The following is a 25,253-nucleotide window of genomic DNA, read 5'->3' as shown; positions in this document are numbered from 1 at the left end:
GCTCAAACTAAGAAAATAAAAGAAGAGAAGGGAGAACAGTTCGTAGGTTCAATATGCACACTTGAATATCTTAGTTTCTCAGACATCAATGTGTTTTTATATGTTTAGATGGGGGTATGTTGTCTCTTAATGAGGAAAGATGTTAAGATTGTATTTATTTATTTTTTTTCTTCATGATAGCACTTTAAGTTAAAGAGCTGGCACCAGTCGGTCTGTGAGTTTGTCAAAGTGCAGTTATCCATCAGGTTTTTTCAATAATTTTTATTTAATAATAATAATAATGATGGATTAGATTTATATCGCGCTTTTCTATTGTTATATACTCAAAGCACTCACAGAGAAGTGTGAACCCATCATTCATTCACACCTGGTGGTGGTAAGCTACAGCTGCCCTGGGGTAGACTGACGGAAGCGTGGCTGCCAGTTTGCGCCTACGGCCCCTCCGACCACAACCAATCATTCATTCTTCATTCATTCACCGGTGTGAGCGGCACCGGGGGCAAAGGGTGAAGTGTCCTGCCCAAGGACACAACGGCAGCGACTTTGATGTCCATAGGTGAGAAGCGAACCTGCAACCCTCAGGTTTCTGGCACAGCCGCTCTACCCACTACGCCATACCGACCCATTATATTTGCAACCAGAACACAAAACGTCGGGAGTTTTACCGTGGTTATCATTAATACCGTATGTTGTTACATCCTTAATTGCAATATTATTCTAAATGTTCTAACGGATAACACATTTTGCATAAGAAATCGCGAAGAAATACAAAATACGGGGCCAATAATAGTTGTCAAATCAAACACAATTTTTACTTATTTTACGCTGCATATTTGAAGAATGGGAATTTGGAGGTGTTTAGGCACATTCGTGTAGTATTATCAAGCATTACTGTTACCGATATGGAGCATCACTCCTTGACATTCAGAGAACAAAAGTTTCAAAAAGATAGGATGACTCTTGACATGCATGAAGTAAAAATAATAATACAGAATAGGGAACATCTAGACCAAGGGTGTCAAACATACAGCCTAAGGGCCGGATCAGGCCTGCGGACAGGTTTTATCCAGCCCGCGAGATGAGTTTACCAAATATAAAAATGTATCTGAAATTTTTGAATGAAAGAAACAGCTGTTCTAAACTAGATGTCGCAATAACAGGTTTTTGTATCTTTGTAGATGATGCTACATATGTACAAAATAAACCGTATGATGTTAATACATCAGTTGAGGAAAAATGGTCAAACTACATAAATAACATAGTGTAATTTGATTTTGATCAACATTCCCTCTAAGGTACGCGCCTGTGCAATTCCGCACTGCTCACGCGTCCGCTGCGCACGGAAAATATAGGCCGCGCACAAAATCGAATAAAAAGATAAGCGCACAACAGTGTGCACGTCTGGCGTCGCTCACATGTGCGCCACTGAATGCTCAAGGAGTTATGGCGTTTGCTTAGACATATGAAAAATTTGAGAGAAAATTGATTTTGATATTTTTTTTTATCCTGATAGGATTGAAAATTAACACCTATGACTGATGAACATTATCACATTATTTAGAAAATATAAATAACTACAAATAAAGATAGAATACTATTAAATGTAAATAAAACCCAACATTATGATTTGTACAATTTCAGAATGTGCTTGGCCTATTTTTAAACAAAGAAAATAATTTGAAGTTGTCTTAACTTATAGGTTTTCGTGCCTTGATTTTACCAGTCCGGCCAACTTGGGAGTAGATTTTTCTCCATCTCGATCTAAAATGAGTTTGACACCCCTGATCTAGACGTTGTCTTTAACATACCTCAGCCATCTTACTTTTGATATATTTGGAAGTTAAGTATAGTTGCTGCTTTTTCAATAAGAAATCTGCATGCAAAGTTTGCAGAAAACCAACTAAGGCACATTTTGAGGAACTTTGCTGCGCTTGGATTGTGGAACTTTCAGTCTAAAGTCCTATATGGATCATTAACCCAACCCTAAAAGACTCATCAGAAGACATTTAATCTGCAGTCCTGCACCAAACTGATTGGACGACGACTCCCTCCGCCATATTACTCGCATCACATCCTCATTCGAGTTGTGCTACGAGAAGACTCCGTCAGAAGGAAGTGGAAACTGGGGTCCTAAACAAGACAGATGTATGACAACTCCTTTAGTCCGCAGTCCTGAACAAAACTGATTGGACGACGACTTCCTCCACCATATTACTCCCATCACATCCTCGTTCGAGTTGTTGTACGAGAGGACTCCGTCAGAAGGAAGTAGAAACTGGGGTTCTAAACAAGACAGTTGTATGACAAAATATCTGCAGACTGCTACTCCATTTCTGGATTGCTTACCAAAAATGGACAGACAATCAACTGAATGACACAAATTAATGATGAAGGTCAACATTTAATTACGAGCTTTTGGGTCTTAGATAGTTCAAAGGACCAGTGAGACATCCCAGACTCTCTTTATTAGCCCTATGTTGGCTCTGTACTCATTTATCTGATCCAACTGCTGTTCTTGTCTTAATCCACCGCGCCTGCAGGACATCGGTCTTCTGTTTAGGAGTGCCCTGGTTTGAATATCTGGTTTCTCTCTGTTCAATGACCCTCATCTGTCTACTTGTCAGGTGGAAAGATTGTTGTTAAGAGACCTCTGAAGTATTAAACATGGCTCCATGTTTACTCCTCACCCATATTAGTCAATGCATCTTCTTTGCAGTTAGTCATCACAGTTTGTGTGTTTGGAATAGATTTGTATCAGACTTGCATATATCCATTCAGACAGGCAAATACCTTTTCTTCTACTGATCCCTGCACATTTATTCTAACCACAAACAAATACCCCCCCACACACCATACAACAGTACCATCTGCTTGGTTTACATAAAAACAGTCTTTTGTGTTCACATCTCAAACAATGAAGCACTCATTTTACTACGGTTCGTGCCAGGTGTTTTCTGCCTCATTCTCTTTGAACTCTTCAACAGAAACAAACCAAGAAACACAATCACCCAACTGCCTTTTTACAACGTCGTCCTAAATAAAATATTACTAAACAAAGCGCAAAAAACATAGCATCCTTTTCTGACCTATAACACTGTATGTGCGTTTTAACATTTAACGTTGGTTTGGTTATGTCCTGATACCAATATTTTGGTATCGGTACAAAATGTATATCAATAGAAGTTCCGCAGCCTCCAAAGCAGAACCTCCAGTTTCTGAAACAGCTTCTTCCCTCAAGGCGTAAGACTCTTGAACGCATCATAATTAAATTATCCCCTCAACTCCCCCCAAAATGGATTAACTCGCTGGAATAAAACAGACAATTTAACATACATCCATAAATGTAAACGCATGTGAAAAAGTGCAATATATTTATCTGTACATTCATCTATTTATTTATTTATATGTATGGCGGTATAGCTCGGTTGGTAGAGTGGCCGTGCCAGCAACTTGAGGGTTGCAGGTTCGATTCCCGCTTCCGCCATCCTAGTCACTGCCGTTGTGTCCTTAAGCAAGACACTTTACCCACCTGCTCCCAATGCCCCCACACTGGTTTAATTGTAACATAGATATTGGGTTTCACTATGTAAAGCGCTTTGAGTCACTAGAGAAAAGCGCTATATAAATATAATTCACTTCACATACATTTATTTATTTTATATATATATCTATATATTATTTATATATATTTATTTAATTACATATGCACCTTATTGCTTTTTTTTATCCTGCACTACCATGAGCTTATGTAACAAAATTTCGTTCTTATCTGTGCTGTAAAGTTCAAATTTGAATGACAATAAAAAGGAAGTCTAGTCTACTCTTGTCTAATACTTTTTGATACTTTTCAAAAAAAAGGGGACTTCAAAAAAATGTCATTATTGGCTTTATTTTAACAGAAAATGTTTTGATACATTAAACATGCGTCTCCTATTGCAATCAAAGAACAATTTTGTCGTTAAATAAGATAGTGATCATACGAGACAACTTCTCTTTTTGTAGTAAGTAAACAAACAAAGGCTCCTAATTTCGTCGGATGACGTATGCAGTAACATATTGTGTCATTTCTGATTGTATTATTTTGTCAACATTATGAGGGACAAGTGGTAGAAACTTGATTATTAATCTACTTATTAACATCTGCTTACTTTCTATTTTGAGATGTTTTATCTACACTTCTGTTAAAATCTAATAAGCACTTATTCTTCTCTTGTTTGAATACTCAACATATGTTTTGGGTGATACAACAAATGTTGGTATCAAAACTAAACCAAGTAGTTGCAGGGTCACACAATGGTCATACTTAAGTTATTTTGTGTGCTGGGTTTATAAGCAATAAAAATTACAAACGATGTGATAAAAAAAATATCGATGTGATCACTATATACGGCTCCTGCACTTGGTATCATTACAGTCGATGTCTGTGTAGATCCACCCATGCCATTTGTCTACATTCAAGAGCGCTAGCTTGCTGTTAGTTAACTATTGTACTTGTGTACGGTGTGTAGTGAAGCATATTTAGCTATTCCTCGTCTTGCAGGGAAGATACTTGTAAGAAATGTAGTTTATTTGTCGCCATCAAAGCGAGGATTAGTGATTCAGAAGTAGGTAAAACAGAGTTTGCGTGTTCTCCCCGTGACTGCGTGGGTTCCCTACGGGTACTTCCTCCCACCTCCAAAGACATACACCTGGAGATAGGTTGATTGGCAACACTAAATTGGCCCTAGTGTGTGAATGTGAGTGTGAATGTTGTCCGTCTATCTGTGTTCAACCCGTGATGAGGTGGCGACTTGTCCAGGGTATACCTCGCCTTCTGAACGGATGTAATTGAGATAGGCTCCAGCACCCCCCGCAACCCCGAAATGGACAAGCGGTAGTAAATGGAGGGATGGGTGGCAGTAGGTAAAACACTGCTGACTGCGGATGGAAGTTAGATACTCGATAGCTATGTTTCAAAGCGTAGGGCTGTGCGATATATCGATTTAAACGATATATCGCAGTTTTGTCTCTGTGCGATATAGAAAATGACTATATCGTAATATTCGATTATATGTTCTCCCACACTTGCTTTTAGCTGCGTGCAATACATTACTGGCTTTTTCTCACTCCTTCTTGTGTCACCTTCTCACAGAGACATAAAACAATCTTGCCGTGTTACATATGTCACATACTGTCGCGCAAGTAGCGTCACATGCTAACGTTAGCTGAGGCAGGTCGAGTTGCTTTTAGCTGCGGGCATTACACAACAGGCGTTTCTCACTCCTCCTTGTCTCTCATCCTCACAGAGACGGAAAACAAGCCCGCCTTCTTACATACGTCACATACTGTCGCGCGTGTAGTGTCATACGCTCTCGCCGACCAGAGAGGTAGCAGAATGGCTAACGTTAGCTGAGGCAGGTCGAGCGGAGCTTGTGACAATACAAGAGAGAGATGGTGTGAAACTGATTACAAATGGAGGAAGAACAATAAATGCCCAAAATAAAGAGCAGGGGATCCATCATCTGGCGGTGGTTTGGCTTCAAGTGGGAAGATATTCAGCAGACAACAGCAATATGCAAAGTAACACTATTAATTTGTTCTTTCATTTAAAAAGTCACCCGTAAGAGAATGACGACTATTTAATAAATACAGTTTTGGTCAATTGATTTCCCTCTCTGCATGAAAGTAGCATATATTAATGCAGTATGAAGAAGAATGTTTTAATGTAGACACATAGAATCATCATACTGCTGTGATTGTATGTATCAAATGTTCATTCAAGGCCAAGGCAAAATATCGTAATATATATCGTATCTCGCAATATGGCATAAAAAGATAGTGATATTAATAAAAGCCAATATCGCCCAGCCCTACGTGTGCGTTTGCCGACTTGCTTGTTTTGCACCATAGTCCTATGGTGCATTTCAACTGTTAATACGATTTGTTTGCTTTCAGACTCTGAGCAGACTCAGCAGGGTAAAATATTCAGACTATCGGTGTGTTAGAATAGTCAACTAATTGGCGATTCAATTGGAGAACTGTGATTTGAATATAAAAATCCCCCTCCTTTCTTTATGTTCATTACCCGAGGTCCTATGGACAGCAGATGTGTTAGGAGGCTGTTCAGAGATTGGAGGACGGTGGAACGGTCGTAATGCACCACCAGGACACGTTGACTTTGGCCATCGGACACAGGGCCCGGGCAGGAGGCCTCCCTCAGTGCTCCCCTCAAATAACATTATTTAGTCTTCCAGAGGTTCACCTACAGATATCTCGTTAAAAATCTTACTTCTTCTAGCAAGTCAAGTGTGATTATCGTCTTTTTGGCGGTCCGCCAAAGCAGATACAGGCTCCGGCTAGGCCGATTCATGGACCTTACTAAGCCATCCAATCTCTACCAGGTTTTTAAAAACTCGCAAATGAGATCACTAGACGATGGCAGTGGTTCTCAAATGGGGGTACGAGTAGCAAGTACCCTGGGGGTACTTGAAGGTATGCCAAGGGGTACGTGAGATTTTTTTTTTTTTAAATATTCTAAAAATAGCAACAATTCAAAAATCCTTTTTAAAAATATTTTTTGAATAATACTTCAACAAATTATGAATGTAAGTTCATAAACTATGAAAAGAAATACAACAATGCAATATTCAGTGTTGACAGCTAGATTTTGTGTGGACATAATCCATAAATAATGTTAAAGATTTCTTTTTTTGTGAAGAAATGTTTAGAATTCAGTTCATGAATCCAGATGGGTCTCTATTACAATCCCCAAAAAGGGCATTTTAAGTTGATGATCACTTCTATGTGTAGAAATCTTTATTTATAATTGAATCAATTGTTTATTTTTCAACAAGTTTTTAGTTATTTTTATATATTTTTTTCAAAATAGTTCAAGAAAGAACACTACACATGATCAATTTGTTGCACTTATTATACAATTTAATAAATCAGAAACTGATGACAAGTTACTTTATTTTACTTATTTATCTTTTTTTTCAACCAAAAATGCTTTGCTCTGATTATGGGGTACTTGAATTAAAAAAAAATGTTCACTGAAAAAGGGTTGAAAACCACTGGACTATGGGAATAATTTAATCAGATTTGACTTTGGAAATCCTCAGTAGAAGACAGCCCCAGTTCAGACATTAGAATGTTATTAGAGTGGCTATACTGGCACTAACTAAAGTATTACTGTAGCTTGTCAGAAGAGGAAAACATTTTGAAAGAGTGATAAATGCACCAAATTCTAGTTTAAGAGTCTTTTTCACATTGTAAATACGCTCAATACCCTATTGTTTATGAACCATGCTGTTATTACCTTGTTTTGTATTGTCTTTATTGCACATTAGGCCTCTGTGCACACTGCATGTGCCGTCAAACAAGCAAAGCTGATTGTTATGGTTGCACAAGCGTAATCCTGCCAATTAATGTAGATTTTTTTTTTTTAAATATCAGCAATCATTTACTAAATAACACAATGCTGAATACTCTCAGTACTGTAAGGATTCTGCTAGCTCTTTAGGCACATTTTTAAAGTATTATTTCAATCACAGAGTTATGGATGTGCATTGGCAATTGGATCGCAGTCTAATTGTAACGTGGCTTGAGATTTGTGCCCCTTATATAAATGATTTATTTTGTATTAAATCCTGCAATTGAAAAACTGACTATGCAAATATAAACATAACTACACTATATACAGTGGGGCAAAAAAGTATTTAGTCAGCCACCGATTGTGCAAGTTCTCCTACTTAAAAGGATGAGGAAGGTCTGTAATTTTCATCATAGTTACACTTCAACTGTGAGAGACAGAATGTGAAAAAAAAAATCCAGGAATTCACATTGTAGGAATTTTAAATAATTCATTTGTAAATTATGGTGGAAAATAAGTATTTAGTCAACCGTTCAAAGCTCTCACTGATGGCAGGAGGTTTTGGCTCAAAATCTCACGATACATGGCCCCAGTCATTCTTTCCTTAACACGGATCAATCGTCCTGTCCCCTTAGCAGAAAAACAGCCCCAAAGCATGATGTTTCCACCCCCATGCTTTACAGTAAGTGTGGTGTTCTTGGCATGCAACTCAGTATTCTTCTTCCTCCAAACACGACGAGTTGAGTTTATACCAAAATGGATACATGGGTGATACAGCAGAGGTTTGGGAACATGTCATGTGGTCAGATGAAACCAGAATAGAACTTTTTGGTATAAACTCAACTCGTCGTGTATGGAGGAAGAAGAATACTGAGTTGCATCCCAAGAACACCACACCTACTGTGAAGCATGGGGGTGGAAACATCATGCTTTGGGGCTGTTTTTCTGCTAAGGGGACAGGATGATTCATCTGTGTTAAGGAAAGAATGAATGGGGCCATGTATCGTGAGATTTTGAGCCAAAACCTCCTTCCATCAGTGAGAGCTTTGAATGGTTGACCAAATACTTATTTTCCCCCATAATTTACAAATAAATTCGTTAAAATTCCTACAATGTGAATTCCTGGATTATTTTTTCACATTCTCTCTCTCACAGTTAAAGTGTACCTATGATGAAAATTACAGACCTCTGTCATCATTTTAAGTGGGAGAACTTGCACAATCGCTGGCTGACTACTTTTTTGCCCCACAGTACGAAGAAAAAACTGTGTCAACAAAAACAGAAAGTACCAACAAAGGAAATACGCCGATGGTGGCTCAGAGAATGAAAGGACAAAGACTGCCTGTCAGAGGTATCACTGTTTCTTCAAAATGCGGTGCAAACATGAATGCATGCCATGTATGAACAATTCATGATGCTCTAACATCCAGTATAAGGCAACCATAGCTTCAATGCTGATGTGGTCCACCACTTCAGCACAACAGCCACTCAGAGCAACACTACACATTTAGAATGTGCTAAAAAGGGAAATTCAGCAAACTGTGTGCAATATTGAGTCAGGAACATCGCTGTTAAGTGTATCCAAGTACTGTATGTAGCATCAGCACTGGTGTATGGGTATTTGTGTCACATACTGCACAGTACATGCCTGCCTGGCCCTCAGTTGACTCGCCTCGGCCAGGACTCAATCCAATCATCATAAGTGCACAGATCATTAGCTTACGATCCATTCATGTCACATACATCATGCCACAAACGTAAACACAACCATAAGAACCGGGCACAATGAATTAAAGGACAAGCCATCTAATCAACCATAAGTGCTGCAATAATATAAGATTGTATTTTCCCCCCCAGACAACAGTCTGAAAAAAGATAGATCGTCTTAAAGTCAGGTTCGAGAGCAGGGGTGCCCGCACTTTTTCAGCAGGCGAGGTCAAGGTGATCTACCTCATCTTCATATGTATATATACAGTCGCGATCAAAAATGTAAAAACACTTGTAAAGAACATAATGTCATTGCCGTTTTGAGTTTCCAATTCTTTCTACAGCTCTTATTTTTTTTGTAAAACGAGTGATTGGAGCACATACTTGTTGGTCACAAAAAACATTCATGAAGTTTGGTTCTGTTATGAATTTATTATGGGTCTACTGAAAATGTGACCAAATCTGCTGGGTTAATATTTGGTTACATGTCCCTTGGCAAGTTTCACTGCAATAAGGCGCTTTTTCCACAAGCTTCTGGTTGAATTTTTCCATAGGGACGGCGTGGCGCAGTGGGAGAGTGGCCGTGTGCAACCCGAGGGTTCCGGGTTCAAATCCCACCTAGTACCAACCTCGTCACGTCCGTTGTGTCCTGAGCAAGACACTTCACCCTTGCTCCTGATGGGTGCTGGTTGGCGCCTTGCATGGCAGCTCCCTCCCTCAGTGTGTGAATGTGTGTGTGAATGGGTAAATGTGGAAGTAGTGTCAAAGCGCTTTGAGTACCTTGAAGGTAGAAAAGCGCTATACAAGTACAACCCATTTATTTGTTGGTTTTCTATTTATTCAGCATTGTCCACACATTAAAGTCAGGACTTTGGGAAGGCCATTCTAAAACCTTAATTCTAGCCTGATTTAGCCATTCCTTTAACACTTTTGACATGTGTTTGAGGTCATTGTTCCGTTGGAACACCCAACTGCGCTCAAGATCCAACCTGATGATTTTAAGTTACACTGAAAAATTTGGAGGTAATCCTGCTTTTTCATTGTCCCAGTTGAAGCACCAGTTCCATTGGCAGCAAAACAGGCCCAGAGTTAAAGTTAAAGTTAAAGTACCAATGATTGTCACACACACCAGGTGTGGTGAAATTTGTTCTCTGGATTTGACTTATCCCCTTGTTCACACACTGGGAGGTGAGGGGAGCAGTGGGCAGCAACGGTGCTGGACCCGGGAATAATTTTGGGTGATTTAACCCCCAATTCCAACCCTTGATGCTGAGTGCCAACCAGGGGGGTGATGGGTCCCATTTTTATCGTCTTTGGTATGACTCGGCCGGGGTCGGAACTCACAACCTACTGATCTCAGGACGGACAATATAATCAATAGGCCACTGAGTAGGTCAACCACCACCATGTTTGACGGTAGGTCTGGTGTTCCTGGGATTAAAGGCCTCACCTTTTCTCCTCCAAACATATTGCTGAATATTGTGGCCAAACAGCTCAATTTTTGTTTCATCTGACCACAGAACTTTCCTGCAGAATGTGTTATTTTTGTTCATGGAATGTGTATGTAAACTTTTGATTGTGACTGTACATATATATATATATATATATTTTATATGTATTTATTTATGAACAACATTTTTTGTTAACATGTTAAAAGTGTTTGATAAAAATACAAGCATGTTGAAACCATGTATCATGTTGTAATTGTATGCATGTTCCCAATAAACTCAAACCGTAACCATAACCTTAACATATAGATTAATTTATTTCATGAAGACAAAAATATAAGTTGGTGTATTATCTTATTCTGATGACTTGCATTGATTGAAATCAGACAGGATTCACAGTTGTACTGATAACATCCACATTTTCGAATTAACATTGTGGAGGTGAAAAAATTCCTCCTTTGTGTCCAATAGGACATGACAGTGGTTTTTTGGCATATTATTTGTCCAGCTTCCATACTTATTTTTAAACAATTTACAAGAAATACATTGTTGGCAAACTCCATATGATGATCCCCGGCCGGCCCCACTGTGGACTGGACTCTCACATTATTGACTACATCTACTCGACATCCATTGCATCTGCGATCCCCTCCAAGGTTTCTCATTGTGCCCATTGGGTTGAGTTTTTTCTTGCCCTGATATGAGATCTGAGCAGAACATGTCTTTGTGGCTTGTGCAGCCCTTTGAGACACTTTTGATTAAGGGCTATGTAACTTCGATTAAATGATTGATTGATTGATTGATTGATAAATCATGCTTTTGAAGAGTGGAGTCTCATAAGAATGCTTAAGACGAATAAACTAACAGTGCTGAGGACAACTTGAGAAGTGTTTCAAAAGACGACTTTTTGAATATCAGAAAACTAAGTGGATGTGCTTGAAATAAATCATGCTACAAAAGAAGTCTGGTAAAAGCTTAAGAATGGCAGAACCTTAAACTGAGAACAAGTATTTTCAGGCACCCTTAGACATCTTGTGTAGTGTAAGCCATGTAAGATGCAAAAAGACTACCTAAACGTCTTTCACGCCGCCTTGACTCTGACAATCATTTCTTTGGCTTAGCCCACTTACCGCACGTCCTTCACATTGTCACCCCGCACTCAAGGCTACAGTCAGCATCGCAGCCATAAAGCGGTAGGCGCATGACAACCGTCACAGTGAATGCCGTATTTATGCGGACATGACTCACCCTGGAGATGGCGGCATATGTGTGGGCGATACTTGGGAGTTAAAAAGATATACATCAAGAAGCTCCCTTGAGGTTCGCTTGAATACATTGTTGGTGAGTAAATCAAGTCATACGAATGCCTTTGTTAATGAGGCGTGCGTAAAGAAAGTTTAAAAAAAAAGTGCTTACTGTTAATTGATAAGTCATTCTTGACTTTTATGGAACAGAACCACCTGGAGCTCTGAAGCTAAGGCTGATAATTTGAGATAGGACTGTCCTGATATTAAAGATTGATTCAAATCGTCAATCAATAGCCTCTTTCACAGAGATAAGGTAAAATTGGCACATCAGAGCCTTCGGCATTTATTCGAAGTTGCGTTGAACACAGAGGCCGGATTTTGTCAGACCTACTGTGGGGCAAAAAAGTATTTAGTCAGCCACAGATTGTGCGAGTTCTCTCACTTAAAAGGATGACAGAGGTCTGTAATTTTCATCATAGTTACACTTCAACTGTGAGAGACAGAATGTGAAAACAATTTTTAGGAATTCACATTGTACGAATTTTAAATAATTTATTTGTAAATTATGGTGGAAAATAAGCATTTTGTCGACCATTCAAATCTCTCACTGATGGAAGGAGGTTTTGGCTCAAAATGTCACGATACATGGCCCCATTCATTCTTTCCTTAACACGGATCAATCGTCCTGTCCCCTTAGCAGAAAAACAGCCCCAAAGCATGATGTTTCCACCCCCATGCTTCACGGTAGATATGGTGTTCTTGGGATGCAACTCAGTATTCTTCTTCTTCCAAACACGACGAGTTGAGTTTGTACCAAAATGGATACATGGATGATACAGCAGAGGATTGGGAGAATGTCATGTGGTCAGATGAAACCCAAATAGAACTTTTTGGTATAAACTCAACTCGTCGTGTTTGGAGGAAGAAGAATACTGAGTTGAATCCCAAGAACACCATACCTACTGTGAAGCATGGGGTGGAAACATCATGCTTTGGGGCTGTTTTTCTGCTAAGGGGACAGGACGATTGATCCGCGTTTAAGGAAAGAATGAATGGGGCCATGTATCGTGAGATTTTGAGCCAAAACCTCTTTCAATCAGTGAGAGATTTGAATGGTTGACCAAATACTTATTTTCCACCATAATTTACAAATAACTTATTTAAAATTCCTACAATGTGAAATCCTGGATTTTTTTTCTTCACATTCTGTCTCTCACATTTGAAGTGTACCTATGATGAAAATTACAGACCTCTGTCATCATTTTAAGTGGGAGAACTCGCACAAACAGTGGCTGACTAAATACTTTTTTGCCCCACTGTATGTGCATTTTCACACAGCGACCTAATGGCATCCCACCATCAGTTAACTAGATGCCTAATGAGGTACCGTATTTCCTTGAATAGCCGCCGGGGCGCCAATTATTTTAAAACCTCTTCTCACTCCTGCTTCTTCAAGGCATGCGGTAAAAGTAAGAAGGCGCTAATAATTTAAAAACCTCTTTTCACCCATGCGCTTACCAATGGCATGCAGTAATAAATAGAGTGCTATAAAAATAAAAATTTATTAAAACAAATTCTGCGGCCGCGGCCCGGTGGTTGGGGACCACTGCTCTACAACATGTCATCGTGCCCACCTTTACACCATGTTATCTGTGTGCCGGCCGGACGCATGCATTTCGCTGCTTCTCATACGAGATTGCAATGCATACTTGGTTAACAGCCATACCTTTTACACTGATGGTGGTGATATAAACAACTTTAACACTCTTACTAATTTGCGCCACACTCTGTGAACCCACACCAAACACATTTCTGGAGAACATCGGCTCTGTAACACATTAGAAACGCAACATAACACATACCCAGAATGCCATCCATCCATGACTCTTGGCTATATTATACACGCACTGTTGCAGGGAGCGCTGTTGCAATCTTTTCTCGTAAAATTTATCCAAACTCTGAAGTGTTTCTGCTACGTGGGCGCCATGTTTCCGCACGCAGGAATCGTTAAGGGAATAGTCAAGCGATTCCAAGGAATTGATACACTGGGAGCCGGTTCTGAACAACAATCGGTTTTCAATTCCCATCCCTATAATTCTTGTGACAAGCAAGTTGAACGGATCAGTAATTGAAATACTTGAATAATGTAAAATTATAGCTGAGTAATAAATTCAACAATGGGAAATTAAATCCACAAAAAGACAATAATAGCCAATAAGTAATCTATCAATTAATGTCACTAATCAGTTCAAACACATTTTATAGCCTCGAATATACTGTATATATCGCGGGTTTGTCTCTGTGCAGTGTAGAAAATTACTATATTGTGAGTATTCGAGTATACGTCTAAACCAGTGGTTCTTAACCTTGTTGGAGGTACCGAACCCCACCAGGAGAAGTTTTAATTTACTGTTAGGGTAATCATGTACATATATTATGACACAACTTTAGTATGCTTAAAGTCCGTTGCCATAGTTATTAGCTATTGTGCTCAAGCTGCATTTTTTCTATCTGTGCAAGGACAAAACTTCTTGTCTGAGAGGGGGCCTCCGCCGCAGATGTTGCATTTGTTTCAGCCCACTAACAGCCAAGGACTTCAAGGACCTCAAGTAAGATAAGATGACAGCACACAGACGAAGCCGAAACAAGGAAATCACAAGGCCCCAAGCACATTTCGTCACATATTGTGCGTACTTGACCTGCTTTGCATAATATATGTGACCACTCCTTTTAGAGGCGGCCTCCGTGATGTTGACTATAGAACTCCTGAATAAATAGAGGGATGCGGGAGCTGAACCATAGAGCGTAGGGTGTTACTGTGACTAAGTGTGCAGGGCCATGCGTTCTCCTCATGAGCTAAATTGAACTTTGTCTCTGCATGGTTCCTTGCTTCTTTAGTCTGATTAATAGATGTCATCAGTGTTTGAACCTGACATTTACACAATGAGTCGGGTGTGTCTTGACCTCCGACGAACCCCTGAGCCCGACTCACCGAACCCTTAGGGTTCGATCGAACCCAGGTTCAGAACCACTGGTCTAAACGCAGTTGCTTTTAGCTGCGGGCATTACACTACAGGCTCTTTCTCTTTCTTGTCTCTCCTTCTCACAGAGAGATGAAACAAGCGCACCTTCTTACATACGTCACATACTGTCGCGCGTGGAAAGTCATACGCCCTAGCCGAGCAGAGAGGTAGCGGCATGGATAAAGTTAGCAGTGGCAGGTGGTGCAAGCGGAGCAGTGCGAGTGCTAATACGAGAGAGAGAGAAGGTGCGAATCTGGTAACGTGGAGGAAGAAGAATTAATTCTAAAAAAAAACAGCACGAGGTTCATCTACTGCCGGTGGTTTGGCTTCAAGCGGGAAGATGTCGAACAGACAACCGTAATATATCAAGTATGCAGCAAAAGCTTTGCTACAAAAAGTAGTGACATTACTCATTTGTAGCATTATTTGAAAAGTTATCCACTAGAGAATGAAGAGTGATTGAAACTCCCCATGTCAACATCACCGGCAACAAAATGCTGAAGCAACCAGCACTGACCCGATTGAGCCTGGCGTCTTCCATTTCCACATCAACACAGTATGAAAAAAATAGTCAAAAACAGAAGGAGATATAGTCCACAGTAACCTACCACATAGCGAAGGACATACACAATTTGATTTCCTATTGTGCAGCTAAGTTTTATTTCACAGTTTTTGAAATATCTTGTGTGACATCATGCACAAAAGTGCACTTTATTTGTTTTAAACTATTGTAGTGGCGTTCTTTACAAAAAGTGCACTTAAATCTAGTTTTGATACGTCATCTTAGTGACATCATGCACTAAAGTGCACTCATAGCTTGTTTTGAAATGTCTCTGACAATCTTGCACTTTCTGTTTTGAAATGACATGAATGTCTGTGCCACTGCTTAATAACTGTTTCATAAATACAGTTTTGCTAAATTTACTTAGTTGTGATTTCCCTCTGCATGAAAGTTTAAAATTATTATATATTAATGAAGTATGAATCAAGAATGTTTTAATGGAGACACATAGAATAATCATACTGCTGTGATTATATGTATCGAGTGTTAATTCAAGGCTAAGGCAAAATATGGAGATATATATCGTGTATTGTGGCATGGCCTAAAAATATTGAGATATTAATAAAAGGTCATATCGCCCAGCCCTACCTCAACGCGTATTTTAGCGAAAATAATTGAAATAAACAAGGATTTTTCTGCTCGCTTGAACCTTATTTGAAATACACGCACATCATCAACATTGAACTTGCCCTTTTCACATCGGTGCATTAAAGAAAAGAAAAACAGAAAATTATCAGCTGTTTTCCGCCACACCGATCACGGCACCTACACCCCACCGCTCTCACGTGCGCCTTACTGCAGCTGCTGCGCGCAAACTATGTCCGCGTAACAAAAGTTACGGACACTCCATGTTGTCCGGATTTGATCAACTGTTATTAGTTACTCTCATTTAACAATCATTGATTGATTGATACTTTTATTAGTAGATTGCACAGTTCAGTACATATTCCGTACAGTTGACCACTAAATGGTAAGACCCGAATAAGTTTTTCAACTTGTTTAAGTCGGGGTCCACGTTAATCAATTCAATTCATCAAAGCAGTAGAATAAAAATCAAAGGTTTTTTTCTAATTAAATTAATTATTTAGCACCAAAGCGGGGCAATGATAGCTACTTTGTTTCCCGTTTATGTCGGCACCAGTGATATTACGTAACCGAGTTTCGGTAAACATCATAAGCACATAATCCAGAAAATTGCATGGTCCACGTTGCATTCCTATCCCCAGTCGGTGCGGTTTACACAGGAAAAGACCTTTTTCACTTTTTTGGGTTAAACTCATAAACCACTTGCAGAACGGCCGAAAATCCTCATTTATACGGAACAGCGATACAGGCAGCGCCAATGTGGAATGGCCTGTATTCCACTTTAATTTCCAAGCCAAACAACTAACCGAAAACTTTGATAGGGAGATTTCATGAAAGACCGCAGACGTGGTTGGAGCCACGAGAAGTGAATGGATTGAGGAATTACTGAACAGACGGAACGTAGCATCTAATGGAAGGTGAATGGCCGCGTCTCCTCTCTCATCCCCTGGCTATCACATATTGATTGAACGTGAAACATTTCCATGCAGGCTGCAACTAATAACACTGCACAAGATCTAAGCCTGCACATCCACTTCCATGTTCTTTTTTATTGATGCAACATTTCTTTATGCCGTCAATCACCCTGATCCTGTCTCTACTTTCCATTCTGCACTGATTTTATACTTTATATTCTATACTCTGTGTGCAATTTTTACTTTCCACCTGAATGCTTCTGTATGTATGCACAGTGGGGCAAAAAAGTATTTATTCAGCCACTGATTGTGCAAGTTTTCCCACTTAAAATTATGACGGAGGTCTGTAATTTTCATCATAGGTACACTTCAACTGTGAGAGACAGAATGTGAAAAAAAATCCAGGAATTTTAAATAATTTATTTGTAAATTATGGTGGAAAATTAGTATTTGGTCAACCATCAAAGCTCTCACTGATTGAAAGAGGTTTTGGCTCAAAATCTCCCGATACATGGCCCCATTCATTCTTTCCTTAACACGGATCAATCGTCCTGTCCCCTTAGCAGAAAAAGACCCCCAAAGCATGATGTTTCCACCCCCATGCTTCACAGTAGGTATGGTGTTCTTGGGATGCAACTCAGTGTTCTTCTTCCTCCAAACACGACAAATTGACTTTATACCAAAAAGTTCTATTTTGGTTTCATCTGACCACATGACATTCTCCCAATCCTCTGCTGTATCACCCATGTATCCATTTTGGTATAAACTCAACTCGTCGTGTTTGGAGGAAGAAGAACACTGAGTTGCATCCCAAGAACACCACACCTACTGTGAAGCATGGGGGTGGAAACATCACATTCTGTCTCTCACAGTTGAAGTGTACTTATGATGAAAATTACAGACCTCTGTCATCATTTTAAGTGGGGGAACTTGCACAATCGGTGGCTGACTAAATACTTTTTTTCCCCACTGTATATAGTATCATATTTAATATTTACACAACACATTCAGAACATTTGTTCTCAGGACTGGACTGTGCACATTACTTCATTTTGCACTTATTTTTCTTTTCTTTCCTTTCAATGTTTTGCATATTTATAGACTGTCGCACTGACACTGGAGTTGCTTTTAATCTCATTGTACCTCTGTATAGTGACAATAAAAGGCATTCTATTCTATTCTATTCATCTCCGACGTTCCTCGAAATGCTCTCTGACGACTGTCTGTCTGTCTTGGTCTGCGTGTTAAAAAAAAAAATAAGCCAGACGATCCTGCGCGCTTCCTATTTATTTCCCTCTGCTGCTACCTGCCGCAATTTGCCAGGTCAACTTCACACACACACACACACACATCTGCAGCATTGCTCTGCAGCACACACACATGCAAAAAAGACCTATTTGAAGTTGTGCATGCACTAATAGAGAAAGGCTACTTACAGCATTTGATGAAATGATAGTGAGACATTTTTAGAGTCAGGAAGGAAGCAAGGAAGGACGAAAGGAAGGAGGAAAGAAGGAAGACGTTAAGCCGGCTGGTCAAGCCAAGTGTCCTTCAAGCTGCTACAGGTTCCGGCACAAACTACAGTATTATTTCCCTAACCAAAACTCTGTGTGTGTCTGCATTATTCCACACAGCAGCAGCAGCTTCAATTGCAGCAAAACACACAAACACACACAAACACACACACACACACACAGGCACTTAACGCCGGCATCCGCTGCCCGGGTGAACCGGTCGGCGAGCGAGCTGCTTCCTCTCGCTCAAAATGTGCCAAGCAGAAGCACCCTCGTCCGAGCCATGACCATCACACGTGTTCCCCGCGTCGCTGACTGACTGACAGCCGGCTGGCCCCGCCTCCCGCTCAACACACCTCCTCCGATGACGCAATGCTTTTCTGTCTTCACCCCACACACACACACACACACAAAAAAAATCTGGTAATCCTTTACATATACGTGCACGAATTAAAGGTCTGTAGAATTTATTTAACGGTGCCTCGTACATCCAATATATTTTTTTTAAATGGAGGAAAAAAAGAGGGGGTACTGTGTGTTGGGGGGCTTGCATTGTAAAGAGGGAAAGCTAACGAGAGAAGCTGCTGCAGTGCGGCTGTTGGATGCGCTGACAGGTTAAGAGTGTCAGCCACTCTTTAAACTAGCCGCAAATGGATTGGAATGGTAAGTGTCGTTATCTAATGTGTGGGTGTGTGTGCGCGCACGCATAGCGTGAACACGCGCTCACATTAAAGTTACTAGTAAGTAAGAGTGTGTGCCGTGTCAGCGTGTCTGTAGGTCAAAGCACTGGGACTCTTTCAAATATGTATGAATGGAAGAGCTTTGCATTTAAAAGAGGGTCATCTGCATAGAAGAGAGGGAGGACTGGAGGGACACAACAGAAACAGGTCTTAAGGACACCAAATAGCAGAGGTGGGATATGATACTACAAACCCTGGCTAAATTATGGAATCACCATACTTGAAGGATGTTCATTAAAAGAAAAGCAGATAACGGACATAACACGGAACTATAGTTCATTTCAAATTGCAACTTTCTGGCATTAAGGCCCCTTCAACACAAATCCAGGTTATCCAGGGTAAATCCCACCTAACCTTATCCTTGTTCACACACACACGCACACGCACACACACACACACACACACACACACACACACACACACACACACAATGGTCGTTTATTTGTTAATGCACGTCGTAGTCACCTCCAGTGTTGCTTTGTGTGCGAATTCTTAAATGTAACTTATCTGATCAATATCCAGTATTGTTGTATTTCAATTAACTGGAATCCAGTATGCTGTGGAGCCCTATTGTGGTGAATCACACTTGAGCAATCATAAATTAATCAAATATTTAATGGACATGTGGAGGTAAACGATGTGCTATCCGGTCAGGACACTCCTCACACTTTTGCCTTCACCTTCATTGTCCATTCCTTTTTGTTGACTTTATAAACTCTGGACCTAGACTTTGAGTCCGCGACATACATGGCGGACAACAGGGCGGGATAGCTCGGTCGGTAGAGTGGCCGTGCCAGCAACTTGAGGGTTGCATGTCCGATTCCCGCTTCCGCCATCCTAGTCACTGCAGTTCTGTCTTTGGGCAAGACACTTTACCCACCTGCTCCCAGTGCCACCCACACTGGTTTAAATGTAACTTAGATATTGGGTTTCCCTATGTAAAGCGCTTTGAGTCACTAGAGAAAAAGCGCTATATAAATATAATTCACTTCACAATAACAGATACAGTCTGCTTTGCCAGTCCAAAAGCATTCGCCGTTTTCCGTTGTCTTCCCTCGACAGCCAGGTAATACAAAGCCCACGCTACCTTTTTTTAATCACATCCACGGGAGCCTGCATTCTCGTCGGCTCTCCTTCGACAAATGAACAAAGTTTTTCTGTAAGTAAAATCACAGTAGGCCTGGACATTTGAAAGTTATCTTGCTGTCCGAGATGTGTTGTATCCGAAATAGCTGCAATCGCTTTCTCTTAAGGTATCCACAAGCGTCTATACATGTAGAAGGAGAAACACGGCATGTGTGGATGACTCGCCTCCATATTTTCAGTGGTTAACTCCAAGTTACGAAACCGTTTTATTATGAAGCTGTCTTTTTGACGTCAATTCCTGTGTGTCACGCCTATGAATCATGTTTTGTTTTTGTCATGTTTGGTCATAAATAATGATAAATGGGTTGTACTTGTATAGCGCTTTTCTACCTTCAAGGTACTCAAAGCGCTTTGACACTACTTCCACATTTACCCATTCACACACACATTCACACACTGATGGAGGGAGCTGCCATGCAAGGCGCCAACCAGCACCCATCAGGAGCAAGGGTGAAGTGTCTTGCTCAGGACACAACGGACATGACGAGGTTGGTACTAGGTGGGATTTGAACCAGGGACCCTCGGGTTGCGCACGGCCACTCTTCCACTGCGCCACGCCGTCCCTAATGTCATGTTATGTTTGGTTTTTTGGACACTCGGTTCTGTTTTTGCACTTCCTGGTTTGTTTTCGTCTCCATGCCAACTCATTGATTTTCACCTTGCCCTCAAGTCACACCTGCTAATCATTATCACGGTCATTATTTAAGCCATTCTGTTTCTGTCTTCGTCCTGGCAACTTTCTGTCAAACAAGGGCTTGGACTTGGATTGTTTCTTCGATGCAGAGAATATTTAGGACGAGCCAGGCGTGAACGTGAGTACATATTCATTGATATACTAACAAAACTACACACAAAGGCAAACAAAGGGCGCGCACAGTGGCGGAGAACAAATACCCGGCTAATGAAAACAAAAACCTAGCACAGAGGCTATAACTATAAACATGAAACCAAAACACTTGCTCAATGGCATGAATAACAATTAACTATAAAAAATGTACATGACATGGAACTGAGAACGAGACATAGATCTTTGCAAGGTGCGTTGCAGGTGGTAGGCATGAGAAAGAGGTGTAAGTAGATAGGTAAAGTTGCCAGCACGAAGACAGAAACAGCATGGCTTAAATAATGACTGTGATAATGATTAGCAGGTGTGAGAACTCAGGACCGGGGCGTGACTTGAGGACAAGGTGAAAATCAATGAGTTGGCATGGACACGAAAACAAACCAGGAAGTGCAAAAACAGAACTGAGTATCCAAAAAACAAAACATAACATGACAAAAACAAAACATGATTCATAGGCGTGACACTGTGTGGGGCGCGGTCTTTCTGGCGTCACTTCCTCTTCGAACTCTGTTTGTAAAAGATCAATGAGTCCATACAAAGCTAAGAGCCAGAGATTCAGGAAATAGACAGCGCCTCAAAATTATCCAAAGAGGGGAACCTTAAACGATGATTTAGTGTGGCCGAAACTGGGCTTAGGCTACAAAAATATTCCTTTAAGGGGTTATCCAGCTTAGTGGAGACATAGCGTAAGAAACACTAAAAGAAATCAGAATATAATCAAGAATATTGTGGTAGTGAATAACAGTTTCATCCTCAGATCATGTAATCACTACATTCTGAAGAAAAAAGTGTGGAATCACTCTTTAAATATGATTTTCTAAAGTTAAGTAAGACCTGCAGCAGATTAAATTAGGCTGCAGTAAAAAACAGTGTCTACACCTTGAAAAGCTGTTGCACCAGGACGAATTGACATGGATCATGGTTTCCACTCAAGACATGACAATAAAAACAAAAGCAGAGGATTATCAAACTTATTGGAGAAGATAAATCATCACGCAATAAAGCAAAAGATGTTGATCACAGTCAGCTTTGTCTAAAATCTGTACCAAGTACAAATAGCATGGGCAGGTTGTAAAAGGCAAGTCTACAAGGAAAACATCAAAGTGTCAAGATAGAAACCTTGATATGTCTTCAAAACACAAAAAATGAACAGCAAAACAAATAAAAAACTAACTGAAGTCATCCTCTGTTACTGAACTGTAAGAAACAGCCTAAAAAATGGGATTTAAGTCAATGCTTCTCAAATATTTTCTGTTAAGCTCCCCCTAGGAAGAAAAAATATCTTGCACCCTTTGCCTCCTCTCCACCGTGAGTATAAATAGTATAATTTGTCTATAACATTGTTATAAGTACACCTCTGCATAACAATGTAAGCGTATTAACATTAAAGGAAACAACACACCGGTCTTTCCTCGTCCCTCACCGTGGTTAAAGTAAAGCCAAGTCCTTGATACGCTTCATCATATTCTGGTACGGGAAAAAAAAGCATGTTGCCGCAGGTCACCTGGCACCACATCGCCCCACATTTTGAGAAGGACTGATTTAAGTACAGAAAAGCTCAACAAAAAACGTCATTAACAGCTAAACATACAGTAAAAAAAACAAGGTTCTACTGGTCTAAGGAAAAGCAATGGGGGACAATGGATGACTGGATGAAAGTCATATTCAGTGATGGATCGCAAATCTGCATTGGGCAAAGTGAAGACGAAGCAACCTTTGTTTGGTGCCATTGTAATGAGATTTATGAAGACGACTACCTGAAGAAAACATGCACATTTCCACAGTCATAGATGATGTGGGGCTGCATGTCAGGTACTGGCACTGGGGAGATGGCTGCCAGTACATCTTCAATGGATACACAGGTGTACATTGAGATTTAGGACACTTTTCATATTCCATCAATCGAAAGGTTGTTTGGTGATGATGTCATGTTTCAAGATAATAATGCATCTTGCCGTAGAGCAAACATTTTAAGATTTTTTCTTGAAAAAAGGTACTTGTGGCCAACGGCATGGCCTGCAAACAGTCAGGATCACAAAAAGGTTTGTTTATGCATTTGACGCAGCCGTGAACCATTTGAAGTTCTGATGAGCTGGTGTTATTCTCCACTGAAACACTTGAGGCAGCCTTTTCTGGTAAAACAACCCTGGCAGTGGGAAACCATGACAAACAGAACAATGGCAATTAAAGGGGAACTGGACTTTTTTTGTAACTATTTCTACATTCACCCATTCAGACACACATTTACACACTGATGGCGGGAGCTGCCATGCAAGGCCCTAACCACGACCCATCAGGAGCAAGGGTTAAGTGACTTGCTCAAGGACACAACGCACATGACGAAGAAGTTGGTAGTAGGTGCGGATCGAACCAGGAACCCTCAGGTTGCTGGCACAGCCACTCTCCCAACCACACCACGCCGTCCCCATGAAAGTCTGTTTACAATAGAGCCCATGGTAGTTGTTCAATTCTGCGTATAGAGCCCCTAAAAAACATGCACATACCTCCATTAAAGTTTTATATACATGATGTACGTATATATGTAATGTAGTAACAGAAACATTTATAATAACTTTTAATATTTACATATTTTGAGCATTTTAAGCATACGCAGCGCATTCATTTTAAAAAACGCATCATGTTTGCTTTTTTTTTTCTTTATCACTGATTTCGACTCACAATAACAAACACAATAAACATTACTTACAGCAGTGGTTCTCAACCTTTTTTCAGTGATGTACCCCCTGTGAACATTTTTTTTTTATTAAAGTACTCCCTAATCAGAGCAAAATGATTTTGGGTTGAAAAAAAGAGAAACATAAGTAAAATAGAGCACTATGTCATCAGTTTCTGATTTATTAAATTGTATAACAGTGCAAAATATTGCTCATTTGTAGTGGTCTTTCTTGAAAAAAGATATAAAAAAAAACTAAAACCTTGTTGATAAATAAACAAGTGATTAAATTATAAATAAAGTTTTCTACACATAGAAGTAATCATCAACTTAAAGTGCCCTCTTTGGGGATTGTGATAGAGATCCATCTGGATTCATCAACTTCATTCTCAACATTTCTTCACAAAAAAAGAAATTCTTAACATCAATATTTATGGAACATGTCCACAAAAAAATCTAGCTGTCAACACTGAATATTGCATTGTTGCATTTCTTTTCACAGTTTATGAACTTACATTCATATTTTGTTGAAGTATTATTCAATAAATATATTTATAAAGGAGTTTTGAATTGTTGTTGTTTTTAGAATATTTTTAATATCTCTCACGTACCCCTTGGCATACTTTCAAGTACCCCCAGGGGTACGCGTACCCTCATTTAAGAACCACTGACTTACAGTTCAAGGTCTGTTTTTATTAGGATGCAAACTACTAGGATTTTTGTATATTCTCTTTATGATGAAAAATGTGTCATAATACTCGGAAAGGAGCTGGTTGGTGATTAGGACACCTGATTCTAATCATTTGGATGGGTGTGTATGTATGTGAGAATAAATGTTAATTAATGTTAATTATTTCAAATTAAATTGCGTTCCAAAAATAATCATTTGACTGCACAACATTATAGATAATGTAGCAATATTGGACAAAAAAGTTGAAGTTGAGCTCCATCAATGCTATGGCACAACTCCTCCTCCGGGGGGGGCATTACTCCTCCTTGGAGGGGTTAGTGCAGGGGTAGGGAACCTATGGCTCTAGAGCCAGATGTGGCGCTTTTGATGACTGCACCTGGCTCTCAGATAAATCTTAGCTGACATTGCTTAACACGATAAGTAATGAATAATTCTGCTGGTAGTCACAGTGCCAAAAATAACGTTCAAAATATAAAACATTGTCATGCATTTTAATCCATCCATCTGGTTTATACCGCACCTGTTCAAGAAGTCGCATTAATGGTAAGAAGTATTTTATTTATTGTTGGTTCGCTTCAGAATAACAGTGTTATTAAAAAGAATAAGAGGCTTATTTTATTATACTCTAAAAATGTTGGTTTTACTTAAAAATGCATGCAGTTCAGTCTTAAAAAAATATTATATGGCTCTCACAGAAGTACTTTTTAAAATATTTGGCTTGTATGGCTCTCTCAGCCAAAAAGGTTCCCGACCCGTGGGTTAGTGTGTCTTCCTCAATCAATCAATCAATCAATATTTATTTATATA

General features: G+C 39.9%; 1 protein-coding gene across 6 annotated transcripts in view; it reads right to left on the bottom strand.

The window, feature by feature from the left end:
- Nucleotides 1–25,253, bottom strand: part of myo16 (myosin XVI) — a 351,216-nt gene that overhangs the window by 277,726 nt on the left and 48,237 nt on the right. Inside the window, exon 1 of one of the 6 annotated variants that reach the window (XM_061879190.1) lies at nt 18,274–18,653. The exons of the other annotated variants lie outside the window; for them this stretch is intronic. Coding sequence (XP_061735174.1) covers nt 18,274–18,301 — 28 coding nt within the window. The 5' untranslated portion in view covers nt 18,302–18,653. Of the gene's footprint in view, nt 1–18,273; nt 18,654–25,253 lie in introns of those variants that run through there. 6 annotated transcript variants of the gene reach the window in all.

This window comes from Nerophis ophidion, linkage group LG19 (genome assembly GCF_033978795.1).
Source record: "Nerophis ophidion isolate RoL-2023_Sa linkage group LG19, RoL_Noph_v1.0, whole genome shotgun sequence".
Classification (NCBI taxonomy): Eukaryota; Metazoa; Chordata; class Actinopteri; order Syngnathiformes; family Syngnathidae; genus Nerophis; species Nerophis ophidion.
Note: the sequence above shows the minus strand (reverse complement) of the source record. Positions and strands in the feature narration are given on the sequence as shown.